This window comes from Lithobates pipiens, unplaced genomic scaffold (assembly GCF_037356315.1).
Source record: "Lithobates pipiens isolate NorthernLeopardFrog02 unplaced genomic scaffold, aLitPip1_a1.2 Scaffold_19, whole genome shotgun sequence".
Classification (NCBI taxonomy): Eukaryota; Metazoa; Chordata; class Amphibia; order Anura; family Ranidae; genus Lithobates; species Lithobates pipiens.
The window spans coordinates 197,497,544-197,519,974 of NW_027507764.1; the positions used below are offsets into that span (position 1 = coordinate 197,497,544).

The window sequence follows — 22,431 nt, forward strand, 5'->3', positions numbered from 1 at the left end:
GTCTAGCAATAGAACAGAAGACTTATGCCAATTAATGGCAAATCCAGAATACTGCCTTAATCGTTCTATAAGATGCATAACAGCTTCCAATGATCCTGCAGTGTCCCCTAAGTATATCAAAGTATCATCTGCGTAGAGGGAGAGTTTATCCTCCCTCTTGCCTCAGCTAAACCCCACAATATGCGGAGAGGTCCTGACCATACCCACCAATGGTTCCAACGCCAGGGCAAAAAGCAGGGCAAAAGGTGACACCCCTGCCTGGTACCCCTATGCAGTGGAAAGGCCTCAGATAAAACCGCATTAATTCATATTCTTGCCTGAGGAGCCGCATTTAATTGCACCCAGGAGAGAAAGAATTTCCCCACCTGGAACTTCATCAAAACCACCCAAAGGTACTTCCACTCGATGCTGTCATAGGCCTTGACAGCTTTGAGGGAGAATACCGCTGTATTTCCAGGATTGTTTCCAGAATTATCAACTGGATATTCAAGAATAAACAATGTATATTTAGAGCAGTAGACCTAGCCGGTATAAATGCACCAAATCAGAGACAGCTCCTGCCAACCGCGTGGCAAGGACCCTGGCCAACGGCTTAATGTCTGAGTTTATAAAGGAGATAGGCCTATAAGCGTCTGGTAGCACTGGGCTCTTTCCAGGTTTGGGTATTACTGCTATGACTGCCTCGTTCATAGATTGGGGGAGACCTCCAGAGCTTGCAGCAGTTTTCAAGGTATCTAGAAGAATAGAAAGGAGGGGCTCACTATATCTTTTATAAACCTCAGCTGATAGACCGTCTATCCCTGGAGACATACTGTTACCCATAGAGGTAACCACCTCAGTAAATTCATCCAATGTAATAGGAGCATTTAATAGCTGAAGAGTCCAAAAAGTGCACCAGTTCCTCCTCTGTGGGAGAGACCTTAGAGGTATACACAGCCTTAAAATAGTTGCTAAACACAGACTCCACTCGGTCCAAGTCATGGAAATTTCCCCAATGGGGCTCTGAATAGCATCTATTTGCTACTTAACCCGTTGTGCCTGAGAGATCACGGGCCAATAATTACCCTGTATTTTCCCCCTCCTTAAAGTAACATTGTTGCATAAAAAAAATTTTTTTTTTCAGCAACGGTGGAAACAGCCTGTAGATAAAGGGTCTGGGCTACCAACCAACTTTGTTCAGAAGCCAGTGTGGAGTAGAAATATAAAGTTCCTCAGATTTCTTAGCCTCAGTAAAAAACTGGTTTTCCCATTCTGCAGCTGTGCGATCTCTTAATTTTTGCATGTCCTGTCTAATCAATGTTACTTCTATCTTTACTCCTTTAAATTCAGTAGTGAAACTAGACAGGTTAGTATTACAGGAGGTGATTGCAGCAAAGATCTCTCTGAGAGTAGGCTCAGGGTCTTGAGTGTCAGGGATGCGCTGGGATTACTGCCTGAGGCTAGGATAGAAGGGGTACTTACTGTATCTCATTGAAGCTCAGCAGGGTCCTCTAGCCAGGCAGAATCAGTCTCCTCCTCAGCAGGGGGATCCAGAGGAGCCTCTACATGTGAAGTAGTTGGTTTGGCAGGAGTATCTTTGCCCAGTGTCTTGGAGAACAGTTTTGAGCTGCCTCTTTAGCTGACCGGGAGGAGCGGGTGCCATATTGGACCTCATGGTTGGGTTCTGTGTTAAGGTCTTTACACCCTTCTGAACATGCCACTGGGAAATCTCAGGATTTTAGACAGGAAGTTTTTGGCGTAGAGAGTCCTCAGCACGTCCTAGTCAATGTGCTGCAAGCCACACCCCCTAGGCGAATTTATTTCACCTCTGTGTATCAGCTCTGGCTAGTCACTTCACTGGGTATAGGTAAGAGCTTACAACCCCTTTAATGCACAAAGTAATGCTGTCTAAAGCCAAAACCATGTTTTATTTAATTTTAGATAAAATGATGAAGGGTTACAACTCCTGCTTAATTGCTGCCTGTGTCAACACTGGGGAGATTCACTCTCTTTAAAGCGGTTGTCTCCCTCCGCCTTCAAAAAAATAAAAATAAATAAAAAGGTCTTGCCTATGATAAACTTTAATGTAACAGGTCTTTTCTTCCTTATATTCTAGTGGAAATGTCTCTCTTCAGATAATAGGCCAAAAAATAACATCTCTGGGATTGCAGTCACTAAAAGAAGTGAGTGATGGTGATGTTGTAATTAAATATAACAAAAATCTTTGCTTTGCTGATTCCATCGACTGGAAGCCTATCTTCAGAACAAACCAACAGGCAAGAATTAGGAACAATGCCCTTGCCGAACAATGTGGTGGGTTTTAATTTATTTAAATTCTTTATTTTAAATTTTAAAAAAGTACTGTCATGCAGAAGTGTCAATGTCAAGATACTCACAGACACCTAAAAACGTTATGGAACCTCTTGATATTAAATAGTCAAACATGATTCATCTCCAAATGTGGACATCACTGCATTTTTAAGTATTCTCTGTAAGTTCTGTCAAATGTAAGAGGGGAACAATGGACTAGAAGAGGCAATCTGCCCTAATTGTTTGTAAACATACTGTACAGTGAGCTAAGCTAGTTCCGACTAAATATGTAAAGTTTGGATGATGGCATAAGGGACTAGTATAAAACCAAACAGAACAGCAACTCATAAATAGTGATGGACGAACTTCCGACGGGACGTTTCGCGAAAGCGAAATGCGAACGGACCCAAACGTTCGCGAAACCGAACGTTCGCCGCGGGCCCCATTGACTTCAATGGGAGGCGAACTTTGCAAACCTTCATGTCGAATTTGCGGCCACGTGGTAATTATTAGGGGGTAAAACGTAGTCCCACCATCTGGACAATGACATAATACATGTATGAGGTGAATTTGGGATCGATAACTACAAGCATTTTTATTTTATTTGGGAAATTGTTCTAACAATTCAGGACTATGGAGCTAATGAAGGCAATGGAGGAGAGGGAAGGTCAGGGACCAGGGTAGGCAAAGAAGAGGGTGCAGGAGATGATCACCAGCAGCGTGACATACCGGAATGACACATGCACCGTGATAGAGGCATCTGACAGCAGCACCGTAATACAGAGCACTGACAGCAGCACCGTGACATACAGCGCTGACAGCAGCACCGTGACATACAGCGCTGACAGCAGCACCGTGACATACAGCGCTGACAGCAGCACCGTGACATACAGCGCTGACAGCAGCACCGTGACATACAGCGCTGACAGCAGCACCGTGACATACAGCGCTGACAGCAGCACCGTGACATACAGCGCTGACAGCAGCACCGTGACATACAGCGCTGACAGCAGCACCGTGACATACAGCGCTGACAGCAGCACCGTGAAATGTCCTCTTGATATGGATCGGAAAATAATTCCAGTGACTCAAGCGGAAGGTATGTGGTGGTGGTGGTGGTGGTCGTGTTGTTGGTGGTAGTGTCTTTGGGGGTGCACATAGCAGAGAGTGAAGAAGAGGGTGCAGATCGAGAGGATGAGGAGGGTGCAGAAGAGTAAGGCTGAGCGAGCCACTCAACCAAGTCTGGTGCATCCTTTAAAGTAATTGAACGCACCTTCTGCAACTTCCCACTTTGGCTCAAGCCTGTTGCTCCTGCCCTACCCCTACCACCCCTGCGGAAGGGCCTGCCTCTTCCTCTGCCTGTCATTTTTTAAATGACCCTGTGACAAAACTCTTAGTCCCTATACCGCTGAAGGACTGCTGCAGTATAGGTGAGCGGTCAGCAGTGGTGCACGTCAACCCTATCTATTGTGGACCGATAGCGGTCCTTACAGAACAGCAGACTGTACCGCACTCAAGCCTATGTACCGTAGCACCCTATACCAAGTTACCAGTCCTTATAAGAACTTTTGTGGACCAAGCAGGTTGTGTATTAGTGTTTAGCAGACTGTACGTCAGTCCCTATACCGCTGAAGGACTGCTGCAGTATAGGGCAGCGGTCAGCAGTGGTGCACGTCAACCCTATCTATTGTGGACCGATAGCGGTCCTTACAGAACAGCAGACTGTACCGCACTCAAGCCTATGTACCGTAGCACCCTATACCAAGTTACCAGTCCTTATAAGAACTTTTGTGGACCAAGCAGGTTGTGTATTAGTGTTTAGCAGACTGTACGTCAGTCCCTATACCGCTGAAGGACTGCTGCAGTATAGGGCAGCGGTCAGCAGTGGTGCACGTCAACCCTATCTATTGTGGACCGATAGCGGTCCTTACAGAACAGCAGACTGTACCGCACTCAAGCCTATGTACCGTAGCACCCTATACCAAGTTACCAGTCCTTATAAGAACTTTTGTGGAACAAGCAGGTTGTGTGTTAGTGATTAGCAGACTGTACGTCAGTCCCTATACCGCTGAAGGACTGCTGCAGTATAGGTGAGCGGTCAGCAGTGGTGCACGTCAACCCTATCTATTGTGGACCGATAGCGGTCCTTACAGAACAGCAGACTGTACCGCACTCAAGCCTATGTACCGTAGCACCCTATACCAAGTTACCAGTCCTTATAAGAACTTTTGTGGACCAAGCAGGTTGTGTATTAGTGTTTAGCAGACTGTACGTCAGTCCCTATACCGCTGAAGGACTGCTGCAGTATAGGGCAGCGGTCAGCAGTGGTGCACGTCAACCCTATCTATTGTGGACCGATAGCGGTCCTTACAGAACAGCAGACTGTACCGCACTCAAGCCTATGTACCGTAGCACCCTATACCAAGTTACCAGTCCTTATAAGAACTTTTGTGGAACAAGCAGGTTGTGTGTTAGTGATTAGCAGACTGTACGTCAGTCCCTATACCGCTGAAGGACTGCTGCAGTATAGGTGAGCGGTCAGCAGTGGTGCACGTCAACCCTATCTATTGTGGACCTATAGCGGTCCTTACAGAACAGCAGACTGTACCGCACTCAAGCCTATGTACCGTAGCACCCTATACCAAGTTACCAGTCCTTATAAGAACTTTTGTGGACCAAGCAGGTTGTGTATTAGTGTTTAGCAGACTGTACGTCAGTCCCTATACCGCTGAAGGACTGCTGCAGTATAGGGCAGCGGTCAGCAGTGGTGCACGTCAACCCTATCTATTGTGGACCGATAGCGGTCCTTACAGAACAGCAGACTGTACCGCACTCAAGCCTATGTACCGTAGCACCCTATACCAAGTTACCAGTCCTTATAAGAACTTTTGTGGAACAAGCAGGTTGTGTGTTAGTGATTAGCAGACTGTACGTCAGTCCCTATACCGCTGAAGGACTGCTGCAGTATAGGGCAGCGGTCAGCAGTGGTGCACGTCAACCCTATCTATTGTGGACCGATAGCGGTCCTTACAGAACAGCAGACTGTACCGCACTCAAGCCTATGTACCGTAGCACCCTATACCAAGTTACCAGTCCTTATAAGAACTTTTGTGGAACAAGCAGGTTGTGTGTTAGTGATTAGCAGACTGTACGTCAGTCCCTATACCGCTGAAGGACTGCTGCAGTATAGGTGAGCGGTCAGCAGTGGTGCACGTCAACCCTATCTATTGTGGACCGATAGCGGTCCTTACAGAACAGCAGACTGTACCGCACTCAAGCCTATGTACCGTAGCACCCTATACCAAGTTACCAGTCCTTATAAGAACTTTTGTGGACCAAGCAGGTTGTGTATTAGTGTTTAGCAGACTGTACGTCAGTCCCTATACCGCTGAAGGACTGCTGCAGTATAGGGCAGCGGTCAGCAGTGGTGCACGTCAACCCTATCTATTGTGGACCGATAGCGGTCCTTACAGAACAGCAGACTGTACCGCACTCAAGCCTATGTACCGTAGCACCCTATACCAAGTTACCAGTCCTTATAAGAACTTTTGTGGACCAAGCAGGTTGTGTATTAGTGTTTAGCAGACTGTACGTCAGTCCCTATACCGCTGAAGGACTGCTGCAGTATAGGGCAGCGGTCAGCAGTGGTGCACGTCAACCCTATCTATTGTGGACCGATAGCGGTCCTTACAGAACAGCAGACTGTACCGCACTCAAGCCTATGTACCGTAGCACCCTATACCAAGTTACCAGTCCTTATAAGAACTTTTGTGGAACAAGCAGGTTGTGTGTTAGTGATTAGCAGACTGTACGTCAGTCCCTATACCGCTGAAGGACTGCTGCAGTATAGGTGAGCGGTCAGCAGTGGTGCACGTCAACCCTATCTATTGTGGACCGATAGCGGTCCTTACAGAACAGCAGACTGTACCGCACTCAAGCCTATGTACCGTAGCACCCTATACCAAGTTACCAGTCCTTATAAGAACTTTTGTGGACCAAGCAGGTTGTGTATTAGTGTTTAGCAGACTGTACGTCAGTCCCTATACCGCTGAAGGACTGCTGCAGTATAGGGCAGCGGTCAGCAGTGGTGCACGTCAACCCTATCTATTGTGGACCGATAGCGGTCCTTACAGAACAGCAGACTGTACCGCACTCAAGCCTATGTACCGTAGCACCCTATACCAAGTTACCAGTCCTTATAAGAACTTTTGTGGAACAAGCAGGTTGTGTGTTAGTGATTAGCAGACTGTACGTCAGTCCCTATACCGCTGAAGGACTGCTGCAGTATAGGTGAGCGGTCAGCAGTGGTGCACGTCAACCCTATCTATTGTGGACCTATAGCGGTCCTTACAGAACAGCAGACTGTACCGCACTCAAGCCTATGTACCGTAGCACCCTATACCAAGTTACCAGTCCTTATAAGAACTTTTGTGGACCAAGCAGGTTGTGTATTAGTGTTTAGCAGACTGTACGTCAGTCCCTATACCGCTGAAGGACTGCTGCAGTATAGGGCAGCGGTCAGCAGTGGTGCACGTCAACCCTATCTATTGTGGACCGATAGCGGTCCTTACAGAACAGCAGACTGTACCGCACTCAAGCCTATGTACCGTAGCACCCTATACCAAGTTACCAGTCCTTATAAGAACTTTTGTGGAACAAGCAGGTTGTGTGTTAGTGATTAGCAGACTGTACGTCAGTCCCTATACCGCTGAAGGACTGCTGCAGTATAGGGCAGCGGTCAGCAGTGGTGCACGTCAACCCTATCTATTGTGGACCGATAGCGGTCCTTACAGAACAGCAGACTGTACCGCACTCAAGCCTATGTACCGTAGCACCCTATACCAAGTTACCAGTCCTTATAAGAACTTTTGTGGAACAAGCAGGTTGTGTGTTAGTGATTAGCAGACTGTACGTCAGTCCCTATACCGCTGAAGGACTGCTGCAGTATAGGTGAGCGGTCAGCAGTGGTGCACGTCAACCCTATCTATTGTGGACCGATAGCGGTCCTTACAGAACAGCAGACTGTACCGCACTCAAGCCTATGTACCGTAGCACCCTATACCAAGTTACCAGTCCTTATAAGAACTTTTGTGGACCAAGCAGGTTGTGTATTAGTGTTTAGCAGACTGTACGTCAGTCCCTATACCGCTGAAGGACTGCTGCAGTATAGGGCAGCGGTCAGCAGTGGTGCACGTCAACCCTATCTATTGTGGACCGATAGCGGTCCTTACAGAACAGCAGACTGTACCGCACTCAAGCCTATGTACCGTAGCACCCTATACCAAGTTACCAGTCCTTATAAGAACTTTTGTGGAACAAGCAGGTTGTGTGTTAGTGATTAGCAGACTGTACGTCAGTCCCTATACCGCTGAAGGACTGCTGCAGTATAGGTGAGCGGTCAGCAGTGGTGCACGTCAACCCTATCTATTGTGGACCTATAGCGGTCCTTACAGAACAGCAGACTGTACCGCACTCAAGCCTATGTACCGTAGCACCCTATACCAAGTTACCAGTCCTTATAAGAACTTTTGTGGACCAAGCAGGTTGTGTATTAGTGTTTAGCAGACTGTACGTCAGTCCCTATACCGCTGAAGGACTGCTGCAGTATAGGGCAGCGGTCAGCAGTGGTGCACGTCAACCCTATCTATTGTGGACCGATAGCGGTCCTTACAGAACAGCAGACTGTACCGCACTCAAGCCTATGTACCGTAGCACCCTATACCAAGTTACCAGTCCTTATAAGAACTTTTGTGGAACAAGCAGGTTGTGTGTTAGTGATTAGCAGACTGTACGTCAGTCCCTATACCGCTGAAGGACTGCTGCAGTATAGGGCAGCGGTCAGCAGTGGTGCACGTCAACCCTATCTATTGTGGACCGATAGCGGTCCTTACAGAACAGCAGACTGTACCGCACTCAAGCCTATGTACCGTAGCACCCTATACCAAGTTACCAGTCCTTATAAGAACTTTTGTGGAACAAGTGAGTTGTGAATGTTTAGCAGACTGCAGCAGAAGGGCAGCAGTCAAGTATAATATCCTTTCTATATTTGGAAGAAAGAATATTATACATGTACAAGCCTATTACTGTACCACTGATACCAGTCCTGAAAAGAACCTTTGTGGAACTAATAATAACAGCAAGTCTTTAAAATTACCCTCACTGCCTGACAACACTGCTTCCTTCCTGTCCCTATACAAATTGGCAAAAAAAGAGAACGATTAGTGGTTACTGGAACAGCTCTTTTGTGGACCTTGATAGTAACAGCTAATGATGATGATGATGATGATGATGATGAAAGACTAATCTGGCTGTCCCTGTAGCATACACCGTCCTTTCCCTTTCTCTAAACTAACAAAAGACACTCAGGCTGCTGCAAGAATCAGCAGCACAGCAAACCTATCAACACCTAACACCTATACCAGTCCTGAAAAGAACTTTTGTGTACCAAATAGCTAGTGGTTTATCTCTCCCTACTCCACACAGGAACCTGTCCCTATCGTAACAGAAGAAAGAATGTAAAATGGCCACCGGATCGGGTGTATTTATAGGTTAGGGGGAATGTCCAAGTGTCCATGTGCTGTCATGTCTCAATTGGCTGTCCTGTATCACATGATAAACGTGTCACCAAAGGTTAAAGTTCTTGTATACATTAAACACGTAAGTCCGCCGCGGCGAACGACGGAAAAAGGCGTTCGAACGTGCGGACCGCGAATGTCGGAAATTCGCCGCGAAACGACCGCCGGGCGAAACGTTCGTCCATCACTACTCATAAAACCACAAGAGAGACCAAGGGGAAAAAATAAAGGGGGGAGGGAGTGTAGTTTAGAGCAGGCATCACTAAATAGCGAACTGTGGTCCAAACATGGACCGAATGATAGTTTTATCTGGACTCTGCCACTTAGCAGCCTGGATGTCCTCTCCCGGGTGCTATTCTCCTTCCCCTTTCCACTACCGCCACCACAGCATTCAGTCTTACAGGAGGTAGAAGGCAGATGGTGCATGTCTGGACAGAGGGTGGGAAGGGCTGTGGTGTGAAGTGGGGACAGGGGACACAGATGTGAAGGAGAGGGGGACTGTGATGTGAGGTGAAGGCTAAAAGACATTGTTGTAAAGGGTGAAGGTCTGCAATGTAAGGAGGGGGGCTGCGATGTGAAGGGGGGGACAGAGAACATTGAAGTATAGGAGACACTGTGATGTAAAGGGGGGCTGTATTGTAAAGCGGGGATGTGTTGTAAAATTGGGGGGCTTGGATGCAAAGGGGCGCTGTGATGTAAATAGGCACTGTAATGTAAAGAAGGGGCTGTATTGCAAAGGGGATGCTCTGATGTAAGGGGGGTGATGCAATGTAAAAGGGGGCACTATGTTGTAAAGGGGGAACTATGACGTAAAGGGGAGGTCTGAAGACACTGATGTAAAGTGAAACTGTAATGTAAGGGGGTGGGGCTTTGATAGGAAGGATCCGAGTCGTAGCTTAAACATGAGACTCTAACCTCTGCTGGATAAAAAGTTTTATGGCCGGACCTCTGTATGAATTTTAGTTCAATACCGCTGACCTAGAGGAAAGGGGGGGGGGGGGGGGAGGGAAGAGAACTGCACATGAAAACGTTAGGAAGTGCTGAACTAGGCAAGTAAAAGGTCAAAGTTTGAGTAGTCCCTGTTAGGTTTCATGCCTTAGGCAGCCAACACTCCAGTAAATTAAAGTAAATTAACGTGGTCCAAAAGAACCACATTTTGTGAACTTGTTCCTCTTAGAATTGGCAGCCATCATCATTTCCTCCATGGTTTAAAGTTCATTAACTTTGGACAACCATAGGCTGATTGCTGGAGGTTTTGTTTTTTTCCAATAAATTGGGATACAAGATTTGCCTGCATTTTGCAGATGCATTAACCACTTCCTAACCGCTCCATAGCTGAAAAACGTCTACAGCGTGGCTCATTCATTCCGGGAGGGTGCCCATGGACGTAGCACTGTGATTTCTGTGTTCTTCAGACACAGCTGTCTGGACAGAGGGCGGGAGCTACCTAACTTTTCAAGACACAGCTGATCACATATAACTGCCCATCAGTGCAGCCTATCAGTGCCCATTAGTGCTGCCTATCTAGTGCCACATATCAGTGCATCCTCATCAGTGCCCATCATTGCCGCCACATCAGCGTCCATCAGTGCTGCCTCATTAGTGGCCATCAGTGCAGCCTTCAGTGGCCATCAGTGCAGCATTATCGGTGCACATCATTGAAGGAGAAAATTACTTATTTGCAACATTTTATAACAGAAACTAAAATAAAAAAATAAAAAAAATTCCATCCTTTTTTGTTTATGTAGCAAAAAAATAAAAACCCAGCCATGATTAAATACTATCAAAAGACAGCTCTACCTGTCTCAAAAAAATGCTAAAAATTTCATATGAATACAGTGTTGCATGACCACGGAATTCTCATTCAAAGTGTGATAGTGCTGAAAGCTGAAAATTGGCCTGGTGGGGAAGGGCGTATAAGTGCCCAGTAAGCAAGTGGTTAAAAGAGATCATATGTAGCATTTCACTGACATTGGGATCAGGTGAAGACAATACACCGCTGGGTCATCCAGCATTAGGACAGCCATCAACCAGGGGCGTAACTATAGGGGGTGCAGCAGTCGCGACCGCAACCGGGCCCTGTGATGCAGGGGGCCCATGCAGCCCCCTCTACATATGGCCAGCAGCAGCATAGGCAGCTAGGGGTACCAGTGCACCATGCACACGGGTGGCTGGAGGTGAAGGGTGACTAGCAGAGCTCCATGCTCGACTATCGCACTGGCTGCTCTTTAGTTGTGCATTCCCCGTGTGACCCGTGTCCTCGGCCGGCTCCTCAGAGTACCCCTCTCCTGCTCCATGCATTGCCACTCAGTCCAATGTCTGTTCTCCTCAGCCAGAGTTTCTTTCTGGGAGATATGCTGATTGCCCATCCAGCACAATGGATGGAGCCCAGGCCAACATGGATGAGTGCGCGGCCTACAGCTTGGTCATGGTGAGTGAGAGGACCCCATCCCCCACACACCATTACATACCCCCTCCATCTCCCCCTGGGGACAGGGACCCCCACCTCCCCTGGGGACAGGGACCCCTTCTCACCTGGGGGCAGTAACTTCATATGCCCTGGAGAAAAGGACCTCATCTCTTCTGGGGGCGGGGACCCCATCCTGCCTAGGGACAGTACCCCAATGGGGCACCTAAAAATTAAAAAAAACTACTGATACCAGGGGTGGAACTACAGGGCTCACAAAGGTCATACCTGTGACCACGCCCTGGAGTTCCACCGCCGGACTCAGAGGGAAGGGCCCTGGCTGGGGTTCAGGGGGGCCCTTCATGGTTTCTTGCATCAGGGCCCTGAAGGTTCTAGTTACGCCACTGCCATCAACTTTAGAATGACATGTGAAACATGTGATTCCTGGGCAAGACCAGAAGATATGAAGCATGGTGCTTACCTTTTTTGACATCTTCAATACAATGGGACAAGTTTATGTAATATCTTGGGAATCCTATACCATCATGACAATATTGTATAACCTATTTCCTGTATAGCACAAGTGATAGACATTTTATGGGTCAACTGCCTCATCCTGTCCTTTTGTTGAACGGTAAAGATGACATTCTGTTCCTATTTCTCGAAATATTTTGGCTATATAACCTCAGGTGGGTGGGATAGATTAAAATAAGATTGGAACAGGCCATGCTGGGGTGTTTCCAAACACAGTGCCTCAAACTGCATGGGTGGTGGGGCAAGGACAATGATTTGCTCCTTAGTTGGGAGAGAAAATGGTGCAGTGGCATTGTTTGCCATAAGGGGAATGAAGGATCAAACACACCTTTTATCTTAGACAGTGGTTTCAACTTACCGCCTGCAAGAAAATAGTGAGGATGATATCTGCCCATTTGAAACAGGTAATGGAATGCCCCTTCCTGTATACTGATTTGAACTGTGGCCTACCACAGGATTCATGCAAGAATGCATTTGTTCATATAAGATGGACCACCTGCCCCCCAGTAAAATATTTTAGGATCGAATCAATGAGCTGGTGCTGGTAAAGTGGCCTAATATTATCCTGTGGTAGCCAAGAGAGGCCCCCGAGTGCTATCTCTGTGAACACATGTTCTAATGGAGGAGAGAGATTTGTTTCTGGCAGCAGGCATTACTAGTATGGTGTCCTACTGCCAAGTACAGTATTAGAAAATAAGTATAACCCAGTACTACCATTAAATCGAATCCTTCTTCACCTGAACATTTAATTCAGTAAATTAAACTTTAAAACATCAATTTAAAGCCTAACTTTTATTTTTATTTTTATATAAATTCTCTATTTTCAAACTACAATAGAGCAGAGCAAACATTTACAGAAATGAATATTATGAAATGACACACAGGTCAAATATCTTTCAATGCAAATGAAGAGGAAGTTCAAAGGCTCTGAGACATTCAAACTTATCGAAATTCAAAATATGTATGAAAGAGAACAGGCTCTATTCAAGTGCAATTGCCGCCCTGACTCCAATTTTTTCAGTTTTCTGTGGGTTGGGGGGGGGGGGGACAAGGGTATGGACAGTAGAGGATATTAGATTGGAAAAGTGTCAGGGATAGAGATAGAGAGAGAAAAAAAGGTGAGGATTAGGGATAGCTTTCCCAAATGTGGACTGCCAGCTCGTTCATGAGGGGCTAGAGTCCCTATAAAGGAACCACAGGGTCCATATTTTAAAATGTTTTTCCGTTTGTTCTCTGAGATTGGCCATCAGCTGCTCCATTAACTGTATGTTAGCTGGCCGATCCAACCAGTTTGCAATAGTAGGTGGAGAACATCTTTTCCATATGGCAGGTATACTTAGCTGCCTTAAGTAGATGTTTTAGAAGAGAGTTTTTGTAACATTTGATGGACAAAGCCAAAGTTTTTTTTTCCAATTTGAATAGGGTGTGAAAGGGTTAGAACATCTGTCATGGTTTTATTATACACTGTATATAATATCATCACCTGTTCAATATATGGCACTTGTACCACTGTTAAGAAAATGTAGTTTTTTACCCTATAGCAACCCCAAGGGGAATCCTTCTGTCCATTCTTTTAGTTTTCCATCATTTAAAAAAAATGTAATCAATGCTTCAATAGCACTTGTACTGTTTTTTTTTCTCCTGTCTTTATCATTTTCATTCTTTACTTTTGCCTTGGCACCTACCATACAAACGGTATATATTGAAAATTGTAGGATGCAATTATGTTGAATTTAAACTTTGTCACTTTAACCCACATGCTCCTCTGTTGGCATCAATAGAAATGCACATCTTTGCGCATTGTATTGCATGTTGCAACGTACATCAACACGTGTAATAAATGCATTTCAGGCTTTTCCATTGACCTCAATGAAAAATGTATGCATCTTATACGAGGTGTAACTTCACTCTATAGCTGTCAGACTTTTGTTGATTTATTAATTTTCAAGATTACCAGTTGTGGATTAGAATTTAGCAAATTTTGAATAGAACAAATTTTGAATTACTTGACCATCTCTAGACAAAATGACCCAGGGAAAACAGCTGCAGCATAGTATTAGCAGCAACCCAAAGCAGGATGATGCATTGCTCACAGATACCCTCCTAATGATTGACTGGGTTCCATGCTAATGATTACGCCAACAATTAACTTGGTTGAATCTACAGCAATCATAGCCCATTACATTTGTTTTTAACAGGGCTGGGCAAACTTAAGGGTTGGCACCCCTCAGCCATTTACTGTAGGGGTTTTACCATTGCACCCCCTGGGATGTTTACTAACAGCAAAATATTGTATATACAGTACTACTTATGGCATGTATGTGCTTATAAACTACTTGGATAAAAGATACATTTTTCAGAGTGGCGATTATACACCACCGCGCAATATTTAATGATTAAGCTCTTGACAAAGCTGTATGCAAGAAACCATCTTTCCCCCTGCTGATAACTGTTAAGTGGACCAAAAATGTAGGAATTTTGGTGCTATACTGTAGTTACCAAATATTTATAGCTTTTCCTAAAATCTGTTTTAATTTCCTTTTTATTTTTTTCTATGCAAGTCTGATCACTTTGGATTATATGAATGTAAAAGCATGAATGCCAAGCAGATCCAAAGCTTTTGTAAAATAATGTATAGCTTTACTACCCTCAAAGAGTAATATATGTTCTTGAGAATCTCTTTTAATCATGCAATGGATAATTGGATAGTCATCCATTTATTTTTTATATATTTACTGGCTATTTATTATGTATGTTAATGTAGCAGATGCCCTGTATATCCTGTGGCCTAGCCAAGCTGGCCAAGGTTCTTCTGTGAGGGAGAAAAGTGGCTGTCAGTTTCTGCGGGGGAATTTCCCCCCTTCTCTTTTTTAGCGGGGGTAGCGCTACATTAGCATAGCTTGCATTTTCATATACACGGTTATTTCAAAAACCTTATTCTGCCTGAGGTGGGAAGACTACTAAGGGTTTCTTTTTTCTGATTTTCATACACAGGTATACTGGTGTGAGCTTTCTCTTTGTTTATATCTGATGGCCAGCCCTTCTTGCTGATAATTATTATTGAACAAACGTAATCTATGTGTTATCAGATTATTATTATTTTTTCTGTCTTTGTAGTTCTCAATGGAAATGTTTGTCATTCTTTATGCTCTGACCACGGCTGTTGGGGACCTGGTCCCAAGCAGTGTCTTTCTTATCATGAATATCAAGGAGGAGAAGAATGTGGGCAGTTCTGCAACACAATATAATAAACCAGGTAATTTCACCTTTACTTTAAATAACTGTTTTTAAAATGTTAAAAAATGTAAAGTTACACAAAAATTACACAAAGTGTGTAAAAAAATCCCAAAAACCTACACATTTTTTTCTCTTCTGGTACTGTGTATCATCACTGGGATTATCACCCACTTACATCCAGCACTCAGTAGTGCACCTGTATAAAGTACCAGTATTGTACTCAGCAAAATGGTGCCACTGTAAACGTCTCAGTCTCTTGTTCAGCAGCACAATGGGCCAAAAAATATTACTCCTTTACAATTGTAGTCTGTGATGTGTCTCTGGATATATAACTTCATCCCATCCCTCACTTTTTCCCAAAAATACTACCGTTCCTATACTATCCCCAGAAATAATACCAGACTCCACGCCGATAGGCTCTTCCAGTGTTCCTTGTCGCAATAATCCTTTCTAGCTTCTGATTGGAATATGAGCATGTTTAAAATGTACTGCTATAACCATTGAAGTCATTGAACTTCCACCAATGAGCTAAAATGCAGTTACTGTGAGTTATCATTGTTTGCATATCTGTACTTCTGCTTGCACTTTTTTTTTACTAAGCACTAAAGTATCTGTTAGAGGTTTTGTAACACTTGCTAAACAAGTAGGTGGTTTCCATAGAGATGTAAATGTTAAACAGACCAGAATGCAGTTAAGGCTATGTCTATTTAAGGAATGGATCAGACATCTAGGGGAACAAGTGATACCAGCAAATAGCAGACCATGCGTGGAAAGCAGGTCAGCTATGAATGCTGAGAAACATAGGTATACCAATCCATCGTAGTCAATGGTGTGACAAAACGCTTGAAGACAGTTTTGTCCCAGATTCTATCTCCTATGGTAAGGTGACCAGATTTTTAAAATGAAATCCGGGGACATATTTTTTTTTTTTTACTAGTAATGGCGGCAATCAGCGCTCTCTGCCCATCGCCGCTGCCGCCTGCCTCACAGCCTGTCAAGTCTTACTCTTCAGGCCCCGGCTACTACTGGGTGGGGAGCGGAGTCAAATCACTCTCCCAGGGAAGGCAAGGAGATAAGCATGTAGGCGGCTGGCCGGGACTTGAGCCAAGGCAGAAGAGCATGCGAGCAGAGATGTATGGGCATGCACCCAAAACTGAAAAAATATTCCCTCTGCTCCGACCAGCACATGATCATCAGAAAGGGGCACAGATAATGGAAAAAAAATACACTACCCTAAGCTAGTAGGAGCAGCAGATTTTGCACTGACAGACAGAAACCGGGGATGTCTGGCCACCCTATCCTATGAGGCACACAGCAGCCAGGCACACAGCAGTTCCACAGTCTCACAACACAAGAAACAGGTGGCACATGCCTTTTTGTAGTTTAATGCTGATTTAACCACTTAAGCCCCAGACCAATTTGCAGCCAAAGGACAAGGCCCCTTTTTGGGATTCGGCACTGTGTCGCTTTAACTGAAAATTGCCCGGTCGTGCGACGTGGCTCCCAAACAAAATTGGCGTCCTTTTTTTCCCACAAATATAGCTTTCTTTTGGTGGTATTTGATCACCTCTGCGGTTTTTATTTTTTGCACTATAAACAAAAATAGAGCTACAATTTTGAAAAAACAATTCAATATTTTTTACTTTTTGCTATGATAAATATCCCCAAAAAATATATAAAAAAACATATTTTTCCTCAGTTTAGGCTGATACGTATTCTTCTACTTATTTTTGGTTAAAAAAAATCGCAATTCGCGATTATTGATTGGTTTGCGCAAAAGTTATAGCGTTTACAAAATAGGGGATAGTTTTATAGCATTTTTATTAATATTTTTTTTTTACTAGTAATGGCGGCGATCAAGGATTTTTATTGTGACTGCGACATTATGGTGGACACATCTGACATTTTTGACACATTTTTGGGACCATTCTCATTTATACAGCAATCAATGCTATTTAAATGCATTGATTCCTGTGTAAATGGCACTGGCAGTGAAGGAGTTAACCACTAGGGGGCAGCATAATGTTATGTATGACGTGATGTGTTTTTTTTTATTGTAGGGGCGTGGCCTGGCATGTGACGTCACTGATCGTCATTCCCTATAAAAGGGAAGAGACGATCGGTGACAGACACACAGGGAAGCACAGGCAGAGCTTTGTTTACACAGACCTCTCCTCGTTCTTCAGCTCTATGACCCAATCGCAGGACACCAGCGGCGAATGGGTCCGCTGGTCCCGCGGCCATGGTCATGGAGCACAGGACTGGGTTGGGAGCGCGCCTGCGGCCGCGTGCTTCCGACCCACGGCTGGGCACTTAAAGAATCATGTACTGGTACGTGATTGTGCCCAGCTGTGCCATTCTGCCAACGTATATTGGCGTGAGGCGGTCCTTAATTGGTTAACTTGGTTAGGATGCAGGGTGAGCCTTAGGTACAAAGTATAATAGAGAACACTTTGTGACTATGACTGACTCTTTAGGGTGAAACCCCTCTTAAGACTAGAGACAGGTGAACTACAGCTCAGTGGACTCCAATGCATGGTCAAATCTGATCCACCAAATCTGGAACAGTCTTTTCAAGGGTTAACAAGGACAGTCACTAGGCTATTTTACTCTCTGGCCTTTACTCACTGTGCCATGTGTACTTAAGTGCTTTCCTGCAGTATCAGCCAAGTACTGTAACCCCCCCCCCAGGCCAGATCTCCAAACTGCTCCCAGCAACTTTACATTTTAGTCTGTCAGCTCTTCCTGTGCTGGGCCCCTGATGTTCTCCTGCATATTTCAGCTAAGTGACCCAAAGGGCCATCATGACAAGGACCCTGTTGTTCCAGGCCCCAACCTATTTATACACACATAAGCCCCCTACTAGTCACTCTTCCTCCCACAGATTAGCTGAGGCTATATGAATACACAAGTTAAGGGTCTGCCTCTTCCAACCCACCAAATGCTAGAACTCAATAGAAACCAGGGGAAGCAGTTGAGCCTGCAACCAGAAGAACCCAAAACAGTCAAAAGCAATCAGACGTTTACCCACTGGCTACAGAGGAGCCAAAAACTAGATTTGCTTTACTCCTACTAGCAGCTTAACTAGGAGGGTGCTAGACTGGCTATCTCCAAAGAGGTCAGTTACCCCCTTTGGGATTTGCCCAGACTTAACATGGAACAATATGGAACATATAATCATTAGATCAGTAAAAGCTGCACAGTAATTGGCAATATCATTATTGATGGCCATCACCAGATGCTGCATCTTTCCTATATTATTTCACACAACAGTAATAATAAGTATTATGGAGCCCAGCCTGACACAAACCGATATAACATTAAACATTTACTGAACACCTGGTGCCACCTCATGCCCCTAAACCTTCTCCAGCATAATCTGGCTACCTGGAAAGGGGATGCCTAGAATCATTCCATAGCTCCTTTCCTCCACCCTCCAACTACCTAATAGATGTACAAATCTCTGATAATCCATGTCAAGACAGGGGCCAGACCTAAAATTATAGCTAAAATGAGGTCTAACATATAACAATAAAACAGGTCAATTTCCACCTACCCAAATGCTTCCTTATCTGAAAACCCCATTAAAGATGCCATGGTAGCAATTCCTATCCTAAATTAATGGGTGGAAAAATTAGATGGAGGAATACCCAATTTGTATAAGCACATGCCATTAACTATCCAGAACCGCAATCTGCTAAAGTGAATCATAATGAACAAAAAAGTCATGTGATGGTGGGTGTATCGCAGAAACGCTCCTTTGATAAAGCTCTTGGGCAAAACTGTCTGCCACAGGCAAACAAGCACACTTTATTTTCCCAAATCCTTCTGATCCATTTTAGACTGCGTAAAATAATCGAAACACTGAAGTAGGTTATGACCATGTCTTCTGAGATTATACCTCCTGGGAATGTGTTACTCTTTGGAATGAATTTGCTGATCCAGAAAATTTCTGGAAAATGCCATGGAAAGGCAACTCAGAAGAGCAAGGTTTTAAATGGCTGAAAAAGAAAAAGTAGAAATTAAAGTTAATATGCATGATAGGATAATTTCCATTAAGGGACAGTGTGAAACAGGGTTGAAGGCTAGATATTTCTAACAATTGTCTCTTGGACAAAAAATTCCCTTGTTATGTCCTTCCAGCCTAGTAAGCAATACCAAATCATTAATGCTAACATCAGTTTCTTGCCCATGGGTCCTGATCTGCCTTTGTTCTGTAAAACCAACCAGCAGACTCCTCTCTTGGAAGTTGCTAATGCTCAGGATCAGCACTGGCAACAAACTGAAAGGGTGATGGCTTATGTAAAAATGTTAACAGCATGGCAGTCAAACCCAAGATCATTATGAAGGGACATGAGCTGAGTCCACTCCTCCACCTTCATTTGTGTTCCAAACCTACTTAGGAAGCTCTCCTATGGTCCATCAGGTCAGTTGTTGACACTGTGGGCCTGCTGCAGGACTCAGCATTTAACATGATTGTTTGTTTGGAGTTGAAGCTGCTTCAAGCCTGGGTGTATCCAAAGAGGTCACTGAACCCTTCCTTTGCTCTCTTTTAAGGTCGTTTGAACTTCCACAACCCCTTCTAACTTTGTCAAATCTTGAATTTTTGCCTTCCTGAGTTGGGTGATTCAAAGGAAGGGTTCTTCTGAAGACTTACCATTTTAAAGATTTTTCCAGCAGCCAGGGCCCCCCTTTCCTTAAGGTCTAGAGGCCTTCATTCTATACATATGTAGCGGCCATAACCCATTGCAGGGCGGCCTTGACTTATTGGGCTTACCAGTTACCTTCTCTTGGCCTGCTCTTCCACGTCTAGAGGTTCCCAGGGTTGATACCCAACAACTTGAATGCTGACACAGATGAAGTCCTCTTTAAAAGGTTTTATTTTGCAGCAATAACTTTCAATAACACAGTCTCTTAGGGAACAGAGGGCACGGGTGAAGAACTCAGGCACCTTGAACTGCAAGTCTAGCAAAGTCTCTATTTCCACCCAGAGAGTAGCCACTCGCAGCTGGGTACTTCAAGGCTGAACAGATCTCTAGCCAGAGATCATGGCAGTCAGCACATTGACTCAAAACTTGAACAATCCTACGAACGTGTATTAGTTGCAACTAAGGGTAAACAGGAACCTTTTTCCTCCGTACCTGGAATGTTTCCCATCTCCTCAATAGTACTGGAAAAACGTGAATTTGTCAATGTCCTTCCTAACCCAGTAACCAGGCACTTCCCACCCACTTGCCGTCCCTCCTCTGAAGAGTCCTCCCCCAGTTACTTCCACGAGCTGTGGCACCTCTCCAAGCCGAGAGCACATCTGGACACCTTGAATCCTCCCTCAGTTACTGTGCCTCAGACCAGCCAGTTCCGAGACTCGGGAACAGACGGATCCCTACCCCAGACCAGGCAGTTCTATTAGGGGCCACTAACAGGAACATGTTGCGGGATGTTGGATACCCCGTGACCGGGACCCCTCACGGGCTACCCCAGTCCTGGAACCAGAACAGACCACACGGGTCTCATGAACACCTCTCCCCGAACCACGTGACCCACACCTCTTAAGTACCCCTTCCCAGACTCCTCAGTAGGCCGTGGCACTCCCACTGATTGGTTCCGAGAAGGCTGATACCCAAACATCCAACCAGACCTGGTTCTGGCCTGTCATGTGCACCTCACATGACCAGGCAGAACTTCCAAACACAGCCTGGCCAGACTGGTGTTAAGGTCTAACCTACAGAATCACCCTCAGAACCCCTACTGTTCTGAGGCAAAAACTAAATTTACATGCGTATGACATTTTGTCCAAAATGTCATCCGCTACACATGTATTAACCTCCCCAAAAGAAACATGCACTGTAGCCAAGTTAGCTAAAGATTCATTCATCCTTTCCTGTGTAACTTGCATTACTATACATAAGGCTACAAATAAAACAAGTTATACATATATTTAGTAAATTAGCCATTCTAGTGCAGGCATTTGCCCTTGTAGCCTTTCTACAGACTTTATTGTTTGTGCCCATTGTTACACATATTTCCCATAATATGGTTACCTGTAATATGTTCTAAATTGTTTGTGATTAAAGTGATTGTAAAAATACCAAACATGTCACACTCACCTGCTCTGTGCAATGGTTTTTCACAGAACAACCCCAAACCTCCTCTTCTGGGGTCCCCCCGCTGACACTCTGAGCTCCTCCTCGTCTCTGTGTGCCACCATAGGAACTCACCTTCTATAGTAGCACATGTGCAGTGTCGATCCTGAGGTGTGTTCTGTGTGTCTATTGACACACACAAAGTGCGGCTTTGCTCCGCCCCCTGCTCCCTCGTCACTGGGATAGATTGACAGCAGCAGGAGACAATTGCCTCCACAGCTCCTACTGATCCAGTGAAAATGGAGAGAGCGGAGATAGATGCTGCTCTTGGTCACATCACTTGATCGAGATTTGGCCCAGGTAAGTATTTTGGGGGAGCTGGGGGAAGAAAGAGCTGACAATGCAGAGAATGCATTAACAATGCATTCATGTAAAAAACCTTCAGCCTTTACAACCATTTTAAGGCCTTTTACACTTTGTCTTTAGCTTGTAGAGGAACAGAATTTACAATATTGCTTTAAGAGCATTTGCAAACCTTTAGCCATCTAAGAGAATTTCGTAAAGCCTTTTTAAACCCAATGTATAATCCCATCATAACCTGTCAGGTTATAGTGTCTTGTTTCTTTCTGTCCAAGCCTTACACCTAAGAAGTCATCATTTCCATACACTGCATCGATGGTGGCCAGTGAGCCTAAAATAGCTGTATGTTGTTTGCCGTAAATGCCACTATAACAAGATATCTTAAATGTGTTAATCCGAGTACCCAAATAAGAAAATTATTACTGTACCGAGTAATATTACCAAAATGAAAGCAGTCAATTAATTATTAAGCTAGGTTCACACTGCTGCAATCCGATTTTGGTGCAATTATGTAGTATGTGGTTTGCATATTCTATGGGGCCAAAGTAGTGCCAGAATTGCACCAGAGTAGTATAGCAATCTTTTCCAAAATCGTGCCATGCTGAGTTGCATTGATGTGAACAGGCACCATTGAAAACAATGTGATTTGTTCTGTGCAACTCTGAAATCCCAGTAGTGAACATAGTGTGAATGGAGCCTAAATCTCAGTGTTCTCTCTTTTTTAAAGCAGAAAAGTGAAAAGATAATATAACACAAAAATATTATTATAATCAAAACAGGTAATAGATTCCTGAGCATCATTCCAATATACATGCTCATACATATCCAAAATCTATTTAAGGGAGAATTCTATACAAATATAAAGCATAAATTAATACAGCTCTGCATTCATAATACATCATGAAATGTTTTGTAATTGCAAGCCACGTAAGTACCTGAATTTGAC

At 44.6% G+C, this 22,431-nt stretch overlaps 1 protein-coding gene across 1 annotated transcript in view; it reads left to right on the forward strand.

The window, feature by feature from the left end:
- LOC143998037 (epidermal growth factor receptor-like) overlaps positions 1 to 22,431 on the forward strand; it is a 77,405-nt gene that overhangs the window by 52,734 nt on the left and 2,240 nt on the right. The window contains exons 11-12 of the mRNA XM_077493816.1: positions 2,096 to 2,292; positions 14,923 to 15,061. Of these exons, the coding sequence (XP_077349942.1) occupies positions 2,096 to 2,292; positions 14,923 to 15,053 (328 nt within the window). The 3' untranslated portion in view covers positions 15,054 to 15,061. The remainder of the gene's footprint in view (positions 1 to 2,095; positions 2,293 to 14,922; positions 15,062 to 22,431) is intronic.